At 40.2% G+C, this 13,885-nt stretch overlaps 1 protein-coding gene across 13 annotated transcripts in view; it reads right to left on the reverse strand.

Moving 5' to 3' along the window:
• The window catches only part of ptk2aa (protein tyrosine kinase 2aa), a 115,560-nt gene that overhangs the window by 46,572 nt on the left and 55,103 nt on the right, over positions 1 to 13,885 (reverse strand). For all 13 annotated transcript variants that reach the window (XM_046835361.1, XM_046835354.1, XM_046835350.1 and 10 more), the window contains 5 exons: positions 13,704 to 13,870; positions 6,890 to 6,977; positions 3,609 to 3,688; positions 3,455 to 3,517; positions 1,319 to 1,373 (listed from right to left, as the gene is read on the reverse strand). In XM_046835361.1, coding sequence (XP_046691317.1) covers positions 1,319 to 1,373; positions 3,455 to 3,517; positions 3,609 to 3,688; positions 6,890 to 6,977; positions 13,704 to 13,870 — 453 coding nt within the window. The remainder of the gene's footprint in view (positions 1 to 1,318; positions 1,374 to 3,454; positions 3,518 to 3,608; positions 3,689 to 6,889; positions 6,978 to 13,703; positions 13,871 to 13,885) is intronic.

Below are 13,885 nucleotides of genomic sequence, written 5' to 3' on the forward strand. Positions count from 1 at the left end.
TGGTGAAGTTGTGGCTAAATTGAAAGAAGACGTGTTGAATTGTGTTTATTGGGTCTCTTGCTTTTGTAAAGACGTTCATTCTCAATGTATGAGATTCCTGTCTGTGATACAGCAATGTTATAACTGTGTTTCTCTATTATACTGATGGTATTAAGAGGCATATATTTGGACTTGTCGGTTCAAACAATGTTACAATTTGCACTTCTGTTAGATGATTACTAATAAAGTTGCACCTATCTAGCAATACTTCTCTTATGCTCCTGATATTGATTTTAAAAGCAACAATTCTCAAATCACCTAAAAGTGGGAGAACTTTCAAAATCTGTCCTACACAAAATATCTGTGTATTGTGGTGGGGTGGGGGGGCATTCCAGGTTTCGGACAGACAAAACAAATCATGTTGAACAGGCATGAACATGTGAGCAGTGTGTTACAGTGTAGAAATGGCCCATTCCTGACAAAAACCAGGGAGCTGTGTATCTCTCCAAACATCTACTGAGGAACCATGGGTAATCCTTGATCAAAGTACAGAGACCAAAAAAAAGAAAAATAATCCGGATTCCCCTTGATGTGTGCTCGCTCATTGTTTTCACAGAGCATCAATCGAGCGTTAACGACTAATTTTAGCTGACCTTCTCGGACTCGGACCAGATGTCTTTTTTATTAGGGGGGGGGTTTGGCACAAGGGGAGCGATGCTGATTATTCAACTCTCGCATCATTTCTTCTACGCTCAATTTAATTATACTGAATATTGCGGCCAGTGTCTGGACTTTATTACCTGACAGATGGCCGTGGCTACAGATCAGAGTATGTAATAACGTAAACCCTCTGCGGTGTCGATGGCAAATGTCTCTTCTGTCAAAACCCAAAACATCTCTATGAAGAACAATGGTTACTTTCTAATAGATCATGAACCATCGTGAACTGGTCCATTACAGCACAGAACGAATCGAAGGTGGGCGCCAATACTTTGGTACACAGTGAATGAATAAAGCATTTTTTCCTACCCTTTCCTGGATGCACTTTAGTGCTACAAGGCCCTTAGTGTGTCTCAATACGCATAAACCGATAATATAATGACCACAAAAACACCACTTATTAGCTTTTACCTCTTTTTTTTTGGAAGGTCAGTGCTCCTTGATCTGTTCTCAGGTACATAGAAATGGATATCGAAGCAAATCAATATCCCCCGAACCTCCTTTCAATTACTAATCCACCAAATAAGCTACATTTTGAGTATTTAATTCATTTTCGATAAGTTGAAAACCGTGCCTGTGAAGGACGGTGTCAATTCTCTCAACACTGCGCCAAACTCACCTTCACTGAATCCAGCAGACTCTTGGGGAAGAACCTCCTGAGGCCAACATCTTTTCTGGAAAACAAAACAAAAAAGTAGTTTGGAACGCGCTCGGTGGAGAATCCAGCATAGAGAAATGTTTCAGAAACTCGCAGCGAGGAGACCTGCCAGAACTTTTTCAAACATCCTCAAAGGAGGCATCCATCTGGGTTCCAGATCGCTCGGAGACGCTCCAGAGGAAGACGCTCGTTATCTTTTTCGGCAGATTTGATCTGATCTCAGGATAAATGGATGGTGTTCAGCAGGGAGGGACGATGGCCAAGCTTTTAAATATTATTCAGTGCTTTCTGAATGATGTTTTATTACATGGCAGACCCATATTTTATTTGTAGCGCAATTGGAGTCCTAATACTTTATATACAAACTATTAAATTCACGTGCCTTTCCTTTTTTCCCCTCCATTCAGCAACATGAGAGCAGTGTCTCTACTGAACTTTTTTATTCCTGAAGGTCAAGGTCAGTGCTTTGGATGTGTTGTTGTTGTGCTGTACAATTCAGTGGCAATTTACTTGATTTCTTTTGATTTGCCGACATGTGAAACGCAAATCCTGTCTGTTTTACTAATTTACTGATCCGACCCTACATATACTTCTATATCTTTGTGTAATGTTCTGTATGGCGTGGCAATAAAATGTTACGAGGAATGGTTTTAAACAAACGTACACTTATAAAGAACAATCTTATTCATTTGTTCTTACCGCATTATCTGTGTAAAGCTGCATTGAGAAAAAGTCCATTGTTAAAAGGCGCTAGACAAATAAAAATAAATTGAATTGAACTGAATCCGAATCCGAATCCTTTGGTGCTCTAACGGGGTGAAGCTGTCACTCAGATTCCATTGGGTTTCTAAATGGCTTTTCCCCCCATGGGCTTGAAACGCCAATGTGACTGGACCCATTGACCCGAAAGTGACAGGCGAGGATGTGAATTCCCAGATGAGGACGAAGGCTGTGTGTGTGTGTGTGTGTGTGTGGAATGTGTGTTTTGGGGGTCTGGCAGTGTTCATCAACCTTAAAAAAAAATCTAATGTAACCTGTATCTGCACCCAAGCAGTGGGAATTTATTTTAGACCTTTTTAAGACCATTAAGAATTTTATTTAAGACCTTTATCACAGCATCAAAAACACAAATATGTTGTTAGCAACTTGCCTTAACCAAGCTTTAAATTCATTTGTTTCAAGCCAAGTATCACTAAACTTGCACTCTGCCATAGCTAAAAGAGATTCTCGAGCCCTGAGAAGACTACTGACTAGTACTATCTTTAGTACAGTCCGAGCCCGAGTCCCCCGGTTTAATGGGGAATTGAATTTGCCACACAACTAATTAGTTTGGCTGATTTTCTCAACCTCTCGCGAACAGTACAAGTATTCACTATAAATGTGAACTTTATTTCTATTAATTTACACAAAATTCATCTCACTATATCATCTCGTGTGTTTAAAGAGTGTGGGAGCATGATATACAGCTTAAACAATATAAAAATAAAAAATAAGTATTCTTGAGTGGCATCGATTTATCGCGGGCAGTTTTGGAACGTAACCACCGTCTTGTGGAATAATAAGACTAATACCTGGATGGTTCTAGTGAGCGAGAATGAGACTGAGCATTTACATATATTAAAAAAAATAAATAAATAAAAAATTATTGTCCCTGAGTGTAATCAATACAGTAAGAAATCGAAATCATCCAATCGGACGAGCGTTGGAGCTACGACTCTGTAGGTGCTGAAGATTAACGTGAGATTGGCCAAAAATGGGTGTTATGGAAACATTCGATATTTAAGGTCAAAAAAGCATGTAAAAGACCAGCAGTAGATTTATTTAGCTTTCACGTTGAGTGTTTATGAGACCAGGCATAAAAAAGCGTTAAGTGTTAAATGAGCTCTTGATAAACTTGAATTCCTTTATAATATTTATTTGAAACATTCCCTGAATCACATAGCAGAGGTCACATGCAGCTCTCTGCTAATTATTATTTATTCAGCCCTTAATGTCAGACTCATGTGACAGCCATGCTTTCAGGGGTTACATTCAGGTGATGACCTTTTTTTAACCCTCGTGAACTTATCAAGTGTTGAAGAAGAAGGCGGCACTCACTCTAACAGCTCGTAGTTGGATTTCTTGTCCAGCGCGTTTCCTCTCATTTCTCGGTAAAATCTCCTGGAAAGATCGAAAAGGGACAAATGAATTCGTAACGCAGCTCAGGAATGATTGGAAATGAAGCTGGAGAGAAATGCGAGGCAGAACATACCGGATCTCCAGGCACCCCAGCTTGAGTGCGATGTCCTGGTCGACCTGATTGGCTATTTCCAACATGTAATCGTTCTTCACCTGAGGAGAAATGGTGAAAGATACGGTATATATTTCAGTTCGACTTTTAACAGGGTCTGATTTTCGAAACGGTACTTGAGTACTGCGAAACTCAGAGCTGAAAAGGTCTTTGGCACATTTTTGGGAGCTTTAAACATCCATTCGACTACAAAAGAGACTGCAAGATTATCCGTTCACCATTTTCTCATTAGGAAAAAGAAATTCCAGGCCTGCAAATGTGCTTACGCGGCACATTAAAAGTTCACATTTCAAAAAGATACAGTCCTAAAAGAGGCACACGGTGAACACACAGATTGCAATTCGAGGCCACGTGGACTGAGTCGTTCTGTTTGCTGCTCTAATGGAGACAAAAGACCAGGATTGCTGTGGAGACATGGCAAAACATCATCCATTAAAGCTGCATCAGCACGCTGTTACTCTATCGGGGGCTTTGTTTAATGAAGCCGGACACACCTGCTGTGAAGCTGCCAGACACACGGAACTGTAACAAACCCCTGTTGCTCGCAGGATGGATGAGCAGATCGTGAACATGCTGGACTTTCTGCAGAGTTCGGTAGGCGAAACTGCTGAAATGATATCGACTCGGGTGTAACGAAAACAATCTCTGTTTGTAACTTGGACATGAAACCGAAAAGGGCTATAAGCTGGAATTGTGTACTCTAGACAACGTGTGGAAAAAGTAGGTCCTTAAAAAAGAAAAAATCTTGCAGGAATTGTTAATGCTGCACTGTAATCAACAGTTATTTATACATTTACACTGTAAAATTAGTTACATTTACATTTTATTTTTAGATACATTTATTTGAGAATTATTGTATTTATGGGAAAACAATGATTTATTACATTTTATTTTGATGTATTATTTAAAACAAGAAGGCATTTATTGATTGTTCTATAAATTTTACACATTTCTTCCCCAAACTGTATCAAAATGAAACCAAACCGTGACTCTTTATAATTCCTTGATCTTGGCCTCATTGCTTCCACATGTAAAGATAAATCTTGTCCTGACAGAAATATAAAACCTGGAGAATAGTCTGAATGTAGGGAATATTACATTCAGGGGTGTGTTGAAGGAAAAGATTCCACGATACTGATGCATCCTGACGCAACCACAGTTAGTCTTTGATTCCAATAAAACATGTCCTGGTGTGTTTTATTACTTTTATACCGCAGCAATTTGATTCTGAGACAGTCACGCTTGCACAAACCTCTAGGGTCGGGGGTCCCCAAACTACGGCCCATGGGTCGAACATGGCCCTCTGAACAATGGCCAGAGACATATTTTTAAAATTTAATTTTAAATATGTTTTACTAATCTCATATCTGTATTTGATAATACAATAAAGTTGGCTTTCAAACTAAAATTTCACTTAGTTATTAATTTAGATCGAGGCACCGAGAGCAAAAATCTATTTTTTCTGGCTTTCGGTCTGCTGTCATTAAGCAAGCCGCCTCTAGGGGCGAAATACGGATGCCTGTTTTTACGTGAGAGACTGCGCGCTGCACAGAAAGCAGTATATTTATTATTTTAATTATATTATGATATTTATTAACGAATATATAATTTCTTTAGCACATTTTCAGTACTGTAAATTTTTTATTTTTTTTTACAATTTTGTAATCAAATTCAGTACTATTTTACACAGTGTTTGTTTTTTATTCAGTATTCATTTTAAAAGATTTTTTTCAGTATTTATTTTAAATGTAATCGGTTGATCGATCATGAAGAAATGAATATGAACAAATGTATTATTTAAATAATATGGCTCTTTTAATAGGCTTTATCTATTCTAGCATTTACTAGTTCTGTTACAGACCTACCCGAGCCCCATTTAAAAAAAAAGGACAATTATGTGACTCTCACAGAAAAACGTTTGGGGATCCCTGCTCTACAAAGAATGCCATGTTCTCAAAGAAACCACCATAACCTCCGTGCTGATGACTTCAACATGAAGGAAACTTCTCCACAGCGCTCAAGCCGTCCATCGTGCTAAACGTCAGCTTACAGGCCCACGCCACGACGTCACAGCATGCCTTTTTCAACCTGTTTCATAAATATCCCTGTATAAACCCTTACTACAGACACAATATGCAAACAGAAAGAGTGCCTTCAAACCAGCCGTTTGATGGATTTGTCAGAGGGAGCTGTGAATTTCATGCCTGTTCATCCACATAATCTTAAATCGCTCAGTGTAAATCCACTCGCACGGTGGATCAGCACCATCCACAGTCCTGGCACAGTTCTTACACCACGTAACCGCAGGGCTCTCACACACCCACTGCTAAGCCTTTTTTTTTTTTTTTGGTGAGGAAAAGCTTGCTTTTTGAAAACCAGCCCACGTTTTCTTTAGCAGCGGGAATCTCTAGAGACCTTGTGACTGGATTTGATTTGGCTTCAGGGTGCCACGACGTGATTCTTTCATGCTACTAGATTGATTTTTCTTTTTCTTTTCTTTTCTCTAAAACTGCAGTATTTTATTGCAGTATGATTATAATATTGTGGACAAACATTAGGCTCAGAATTGAGCTGGGTGATGATATTCTTATCAGTCATATCAGCACAAACACAACACTTATACATATTGTCTTTTGAATGCACCTATTAAAAACATTGCTGTCATTTGTTTAGTTGTAATCACCAGTACAAAAGTCTTTGATGCACTTATCCATCTCGTTTATGTTTAATACTGGAGATGAAAGTAGAAAGTGGAACATGTCATGATTCTTGTTTCTAAATCAGCACCATTAAACCACTGGATCATTTACAGGAGAAAAAAACAGCTAAAGAAAAAAAGCTTTTAGAATCTTCTCGCTGGAGAATCTTCTTACTCTATCAAGTCTACTACAGTGGTTCAGGACCACAGGTTGCATGAACAGTGTTGCATTCCAATCACTGAACCGCAACAATGATGGAACTGTAACGAATGGACATTCAGAGATGAGGATGAGGTTCCCTTTGGAGTCTGGTTTCTCTCAAGGTTTGTTCCTCATGAAGTTTCGGGGAGTTTTTCCCTCGCCACAGTCACCGCTGGCTCACTCATTAGGGACAAACATATAGGCGCTAAAGTTTTACATCCTTTTATACAACTTTATCTCTGTGAAGCTGCTTTGACACCATGACCATTGTTAAAAGTGCTATAGAAATAAAAATGAAATTAAATATTGCTGAACAAGTCCACTGTCTCTGCGTTGACCCACCTGCTGGTAAAAGAAATTCAGTGTCGGTTTGTCTTCAGTAAACTGGTTCAGGAAGCCCTTCGGCAGGTAGCGGATCCGCAGCTCGTACCTGAAAAAGGGACAGGGAGAATGGTGAAAAAGTGCAGTGCTGAGAGGAATTCAAGGCAGAGTGCGTCATCAGATTGACACCGGCGACTTGTATTGTGAAAGACAGACAAACAAATCAATAATGCAAAGCATCTCTAGAAAGCTTGTCTCTTTAAAATGCTGCAACATGAGGCATTCTTTCAGCAACCCTTTAAAAAACAACAACATAAGGAACGATTTAAAGGGGTTTTACCACCAATACCCTAGATTTTTCACGGTTTGAAAAGTCTAATGAACAAATTACTGTTAACTAGAGGTCGACTGATTCATCAGTCTCTCTGATAGTTTAACGATAGTTTATTGCTGGAACTATTGGAAGATCCATATCGATAGTTTTTCCGGGTTGCGTTGTACGGGAGCGGCCTCTAGAGGCGAATCACTGACATCACGTGCTGTTTATTTGAAGTGCCTTTTTTGTTTTGTTTTGTTCCTTCTGGAGATGACAATTTTTAGTTTACACTTTTCTTTTGGTTTCAGTTAGAATGCGTGTCTTATTTCACTTTATATTTTTTATTAGAACTAATAGATAATAGTAAAAGATCTTCCTTTTTTTTTTTTTAATTCAGCATCCATATGAAAAACTAAAGTTGGCAAATACGTTCCAACCTATCTATAAAATCCACTATTGGTTGACCTCTAACCCAGTATAATTGAAACATCCTGTAGACACGGGCAAGTGGCGAAGATCCATTTCCTGGCTTGCTTCTCTATAACACACTCACCCAACACCCAAACCAGCTGTTTGTGAGGACTTTTCTACTACAGCTGCTCAACTAAATTGTTAATGATGACCTCAGCAGAGCCTCCTGGTTTCTCATGACTCAGATTAGCCTGTGACCCCTCTCGCAGCCACAAATAACAATGTGGAGGAGTGAATAATTATATAACCCTAGGCTGGTGTAGGGAAGTCTCTGTCTCTGGAAAGCCAAAATCGAATCTATTTTTTGAGGGGGTTTATATGTTAAATATATGCAAAAAAGTTACCAAAGCATAGCAGAAGCATGATCAGAGTGTTTAATGCCATTTGAACCCATGTTCTCATTCAACACACTAACCAGTACTTCAGTCATCAGATTACCTGGTTCTTCTCTGTGTGAACTGCAAGAGCATAATGACACCCTGTCATTCTCTCGCCTAGTGTTTTTCTTCCGTGCATAACCAAAGAATGTAAATAAGAACTAAAAACTATCAACTTAGGGTCATCTGCACAGCTTCTTTCCTCAGGCCATGATCCCCTTAAAACACTGTGCTCTCTGATAACTAGTATGTGTGCTTTACAGCAAAAAGAATCGCAAGGCAACAGCATTCCTTTGATATTGATTACTATGCATTTTAAACTCTTCTCTGAACTACAGCAATTGCACACCACGAGTGTGCGTCCATATAATGTATGTAACCGAAAGAAACTCCACTTCCTTCTTCTCATATCATTCATCCTGTAATATAGCCAACGGAAGGATACATAAAAGATACATATGAAGCAGCTACTGATGTAATAGGGTTCGATTCAACACAATGCAATACAAAAATTTGATGCAATGCATTTTAATGTTAAATAGTTATTTCGTTGTTTTAGACAGAAAACAAATCATCAATTTACTTAAATGTCTTCTGACTTCTAACACAAGCCCCTTTCACAAACACGCCTTTGTATTGCAGAAAAAAATAAAACCAGAGGTTCTTTTCCTGTTGTGTGTGCAGGAAGTTACAGCTCTACCTCTGCCATTTTAATCTGTATTCTCTGTGACACTCAGGACACGTCTCTGTCTCCGTAGCGTTGTAAAGCGTCATATTCAACGTAGCAACAGCGGTGCTGAGAGAACGTGAATCAGAATCGAATCTGGTTAGCTACTGCAGGACAACACGTCTGAGAGAGAGTGTGTGTGTTATGCTGAAAGTTTTCCAGTCATTACTCTCCCTAAGCCCGGTAATGTACGTCAGACGAGAGGAGACGTTCTGGCTCTGCTTACCTATTCTGTGTCAGCAAAAACGAGTGTACTCGTGCAAGAGCGACTCAGTCAGAAGGTGTGTGTAACGAAGGCTTGTTCATGAGTAAATATGTATGAGTGTTCATTCGGACTTAGCTCTTTGGCAGTGTAATCCATTAGAAGTGATCCCTTTTTGGCAGCGAGCTCGGTGATTAGTGCACACTGGTGCTCCCTCTGCCCTTGTGACAATCCTGAGATTCCACACACCGGTAAACCCGCTAAACGCCCCCAAAAAGTCCTACTAGAAACTGTTTTAGCAAAAGTTTAGAATCTAGTTTTGTAACACTCCAACAGATGGCAGCACAGAGCTGCACGCACAGTCACAGGGAGCACCGACCTTCATAAGTCAGCGTGCCAAAAAGATATTGTCCAGTGTACATCGGGAGCTGTGCAACTGGTGCCACGTCTGCAATTTCATCACGGACAGCGAGTTAAAATGAAGAGTAGATGTAAAATTGCACTAAACTGTATATAATTTATATTTTATTTAAAATAATAATACATACATAAATAAATAAATAAATAAATAAATAAATTAAAGAGGACTTCAATGATTTCTCAGCAGAAAGACTGTGTATTGTTACCTTCAAGAAAAAGTGAAGGAACTGAACGTGTAGCAACGATGCCTGGAAGTGATAAATGTAATGTGATGAAATGTGATATGATGAAAAGTGATGAATTGTAACCACAAACAGATGAAAAGGACGACCGCTCAGGCTTTAATTGTAATAAAAAAAAATAACTGTTGGGAGAATTACTGTGGTGTAGGAGAAAGGAGCTCAAACATAAAGCTTTAATACCACACTAAGATTGAGGTTGAAACCTGATAGGACATGAGGTGATGTAATCATCCCTGGGTGCCTTCATAATCTGGGGACATCATAAAAATAAGTGTCCATTTTGGGACTATTATCAGGAAAGCACTTAAGACTATGGGGACTAGAAGTAAGGAAGGCTAGAGGCTCCTCAGGTTCCTTTGAGATTACAGAGCATTGTGGTTTGGAGATGACATCATTCCCACCCCCTCACAAGGTCTTGAGCTTAGGTGGTACACTTTCCCCCCACAACTGTACAAAGACAACACAAAGACCCAGCAAGACCTCGGGAAAACTGAGCAGTGCATGCGGTGGTGCAGATGTTCTCCTGCATGCCAGTGTGACCGCAGACTACTGGAGGATGAGCTCACCTGGTCGACATGCTCAGACAGCAAGCTGGAGTTCGACACATGTTGCCCTGAGGGTTTGGTTCCTCCAACATGCATTGTGTGTCAGCACTAATTCATCGTCGGCGCTTTTATGTTCTTCCACCTCCTTTTTTTTTTTTTTTTTAATGACCTAACCTCTGGGGCCTTCACTGACAAAAACATGTTTTCTATTTAAAACAAAGCAGCAATAAATGTGTAGCGGGAAAACGTTAGTATTTCGGTTTTATTTCGGTTAGGAGAACACATTAATTAGACGATCCGACGATCGTTAATTCGTGCTGCCTCTCAGCACAGAATCAAAGCATCGATGTCATCAATGGAAATTAAAACAGGGCCTACATCAGAACCTTGTGGTACACCATACTGCATGTGTACACACGTTTGGCAGGATCTAAACCAGGAAACAATCGTCTCTGCAAATCAGTTTAGTGAAACTGCGCTTTGAACAATGGACAATGCAAAGTATCCAAAGCAGCTTTACAGAGATAAAGAGGTTATAAAATATCAATTTACAAGTTCCCTAATGAGTGGTCCATTGGCTACTGTGGCAAGGAATAACTCCCTGAAGAATCAAGATGAAGAAACCTTGAAAGGAACCAGACCCAAAAGGGAACCCATCCTCATAACCGAATGTTCATTCATTACAGTTCCATCATTGTTGAGTTCAGTGATCCAACCTGTGGTCATGAGCCACTGTAGCAGATGGTTGATATTAATTGCAGTCCAAATCCATCCTCATAATTCGAGTGCTCCAACCCAACCAAACTAATGAAACTCCAGTCCCGAGCAATACTACACGTATCACTCTGCTAGTTCAGGAAACGTGACCGAAATACATGGTGTGTTATGGTTGAAGACTTTTTCCAGAATCATACACGGAATTAACGTGTTAAACAGAATTTGCCAGACATCAAATCCCAGACAAATTGAAAACAACCTAGTCATAACAATGAGGAAATAAATGGCAGATCGAAAAAGATGAGTTGCTGTTGATTACATTTTCTCAGGAGGTGGAAAAATCATGTTCCTATTAGGGTTGCAAAGGGGCAGAAAAATTTCGGGAAACTTTCCACGGGAACTTCATCTGGGGAGTTTTGGAAATATAACAAGCTAGAAATTGACAATGAATTTATGGGAAGTGAATAGAAATTTGGTGAAATCACTGAAATTGTAACCAAAATTATTCAGCAAGATCTTTTTTTTTTCTTCAACTACATTTAAGTTCTCCGTTATCGGCTCACCTGCAATTTAGTAAATTCCCAGTTTATCCTTGTTAATTCCCATGGAAAGTTTCCAGTCTTGAAAATCCCAGTAATTTTGCAACCCTACTTCCTATTAGTGAAAGCAAAAGAGGACATGCTGGAGAACACAATGACATAAGTTTAAAGGTGGGCATCACTACGCACATGAAAGTTTTCTTCCACCTAATTTTCTGTCATGGGCTCGTGTTCGTTTGGGCGCCAACAACGGCCTCCGTGATTGCCAGACGTCTCCTCGTCTTATTTAACAACCCGATAAAGGAGGTGGACCATCAAACAAAGAACGTGAGGACAAAGCTGAGGGTCGAGTGGCGTGGAAATGAAACGGCGCGTGATTAAAAGACTGGGACGAGCCGTCTCTTTTTGTTTCCTTTGACCCTGTGACTCTGATGTACGGTAAAGCTAACAAAGAGTTTAAGGCCGATTTTGAGGTGAATGAAAAGAAGCTACAGCTGGCAAGCAAGAGCCTGAATGGGATGTGGAGCAGTAATGGCACATTGTCTGAAGTAGTTGAGAGTTAGAAGACCATGTACAAAATGCCATCTGTGAGGTGGCGCGTGTAGGACGTGACCTAACGGCAAGAGGACACGCCGTCCGCTCGGTCCGGTGGCAGTTTAAGTGCTGATTATTATTCAGTGCTCTACAATGGCAATGCTGTTAGCGCAGGTGCTGTAAACACATACAGTAGTTACACTCAATGTTCCATTTCACAGACACACATACTATTTTGTTACAAGTCTGTTTGCCGCAGTGCCACAACTGCCGGCTAAATCTCCATGACGACGAGGGAAGACCGCTACTCATCTTAGCGGGGACATGCACATACACACAAACCCAAACCCCTAGAGTGATTTGTTTGCTAATGTGTTGCGTTGTACTGATCAGAGATGGAAAATTCCTTATACAGACTATTGAAGCGGACACATTTCCAAGTCGACAAAAGATAACTGTTGTGGTTACAGGCAATTAGATCTGTAGAACTGTGGAGAGGAGCTCAGTCTCGGAAGCAGCGAATCATCACAGATATTTAGACAAGTTTCGTTGGCAGGCTAGCGGAGAATTTATCAGGCTCCGATTTCTTAGATTTATAATCGCTTTAACAAAACAACATAAATCAGGGATTTACTGAGGAGGGGATTTTAAAATGTTAAACACGTTCAGCTTACAAATGATGCGCGTTAAAATTGGGCAGCGCCTCTGCTTTCGGTGCAACAACATTCTCTGTGTTGTAACCGTTAAAAAAAGTTACTGAGAAACTCAAATAAATTCGAGGATGGATTTGGATTGGAATTAATATCAAAAGCCTGTTTCAATGTCTCAGAGCCACAGTTTGCAGTTGCAGGCTTGCACTCAGTGCCACCCAGATGAGGATGGGTTCCCTTTTAAATCTGGTTCCTCTCAAGCTTTCGTCCTCGTGAAGTCTCAGGGAGTTTTTCTTTGCCTCACCACAACTCATTACGGATAAACTTACAATTACAAGGACCTTAAACTTATAGGTGCAAACGTATACGTTATTTTATAACCGCTTTATCGCCATGTCTATTTTTAAAAGTGCTCTACAAATAAATGCCAAACTTATGCAGTTTACGTTTCCTAGTTCAGTTAAATTTGTAGCACAATGAAACCTAAAAACAACCTGTTTCAGAACAATATAGGGTTCAATGCCTGAAACAGCTTTCCCACCGATTAGCAATACAGCCACATGACCTTATTATTATTATTTCCTGAAACACTCAGGATATCATTTAGATGAGAAACTGTTCGTTTGTATCTCGGTTTATGCTTCACCAGAATGAAAGTCTGCTCACAGAGGAAGGTCCTGCCAACGTTTCTGAATCTTAGCAGTGAAACTAAAAAAGTTACGTGAAATGTTGCATTAGAAAGGAAGATCAGCGTTTTTATTTGCCCCCACGATTTGGGTGGTGGGCCGTCGTTTGGGCATCTCTGCTCTATAGTATATAAATGGTCTAGATCACTGAGCTTGCATTATGAAATGAACAAAACCAGTAGGCAAATTCACTACCTATCTAACTTGCTAACAAACAAGGCTACTTGTTTGAATTCTCCGTATCTGGTCGGCTAGCAAATTCCCTCCATTTTGAGTGTCGTTGGACAGAAGAACGCTGACGCTAAACCCTATTCAAATGTAGCATTTCCAAAACAAACGATCGGCCGGAGATTGATTTCCCTGCCAGGTGTTACGGACGGCACGAGAAAAGACGGGAGATGTGGTTTACCTCCACTCGTCCTGCGGCCGGTTCTGCTCGTACTTCTCCCTCACATGGGACACGCCCATGTCGGGGTGGAGCCAGTGGACATCGCCTGATTGGATGTGGCTGAGGCGGAGGCCGAAACAGGACACACATTTCACCTTGTGGATGTCCACAATCTTCTGTATGATCCCCTGTGGAGCAAAACA

The sequence above is a fragment of the Silurus meridionalis genome, chromosome 22 (assembly GCF_014805685.1).
Source record: "Silurus meridionalis isolate SWU-2019-XX chromosome 22, ASM1480568v1, whole genome shotgun sequence".
NCBI classification, from domain to species: domain Eukaryota; kingdom Metazoa; phylum Chordata; class Actinopteri; order Siluriformes; family Siluridae; genus Silurus; species Silurus meridionalis.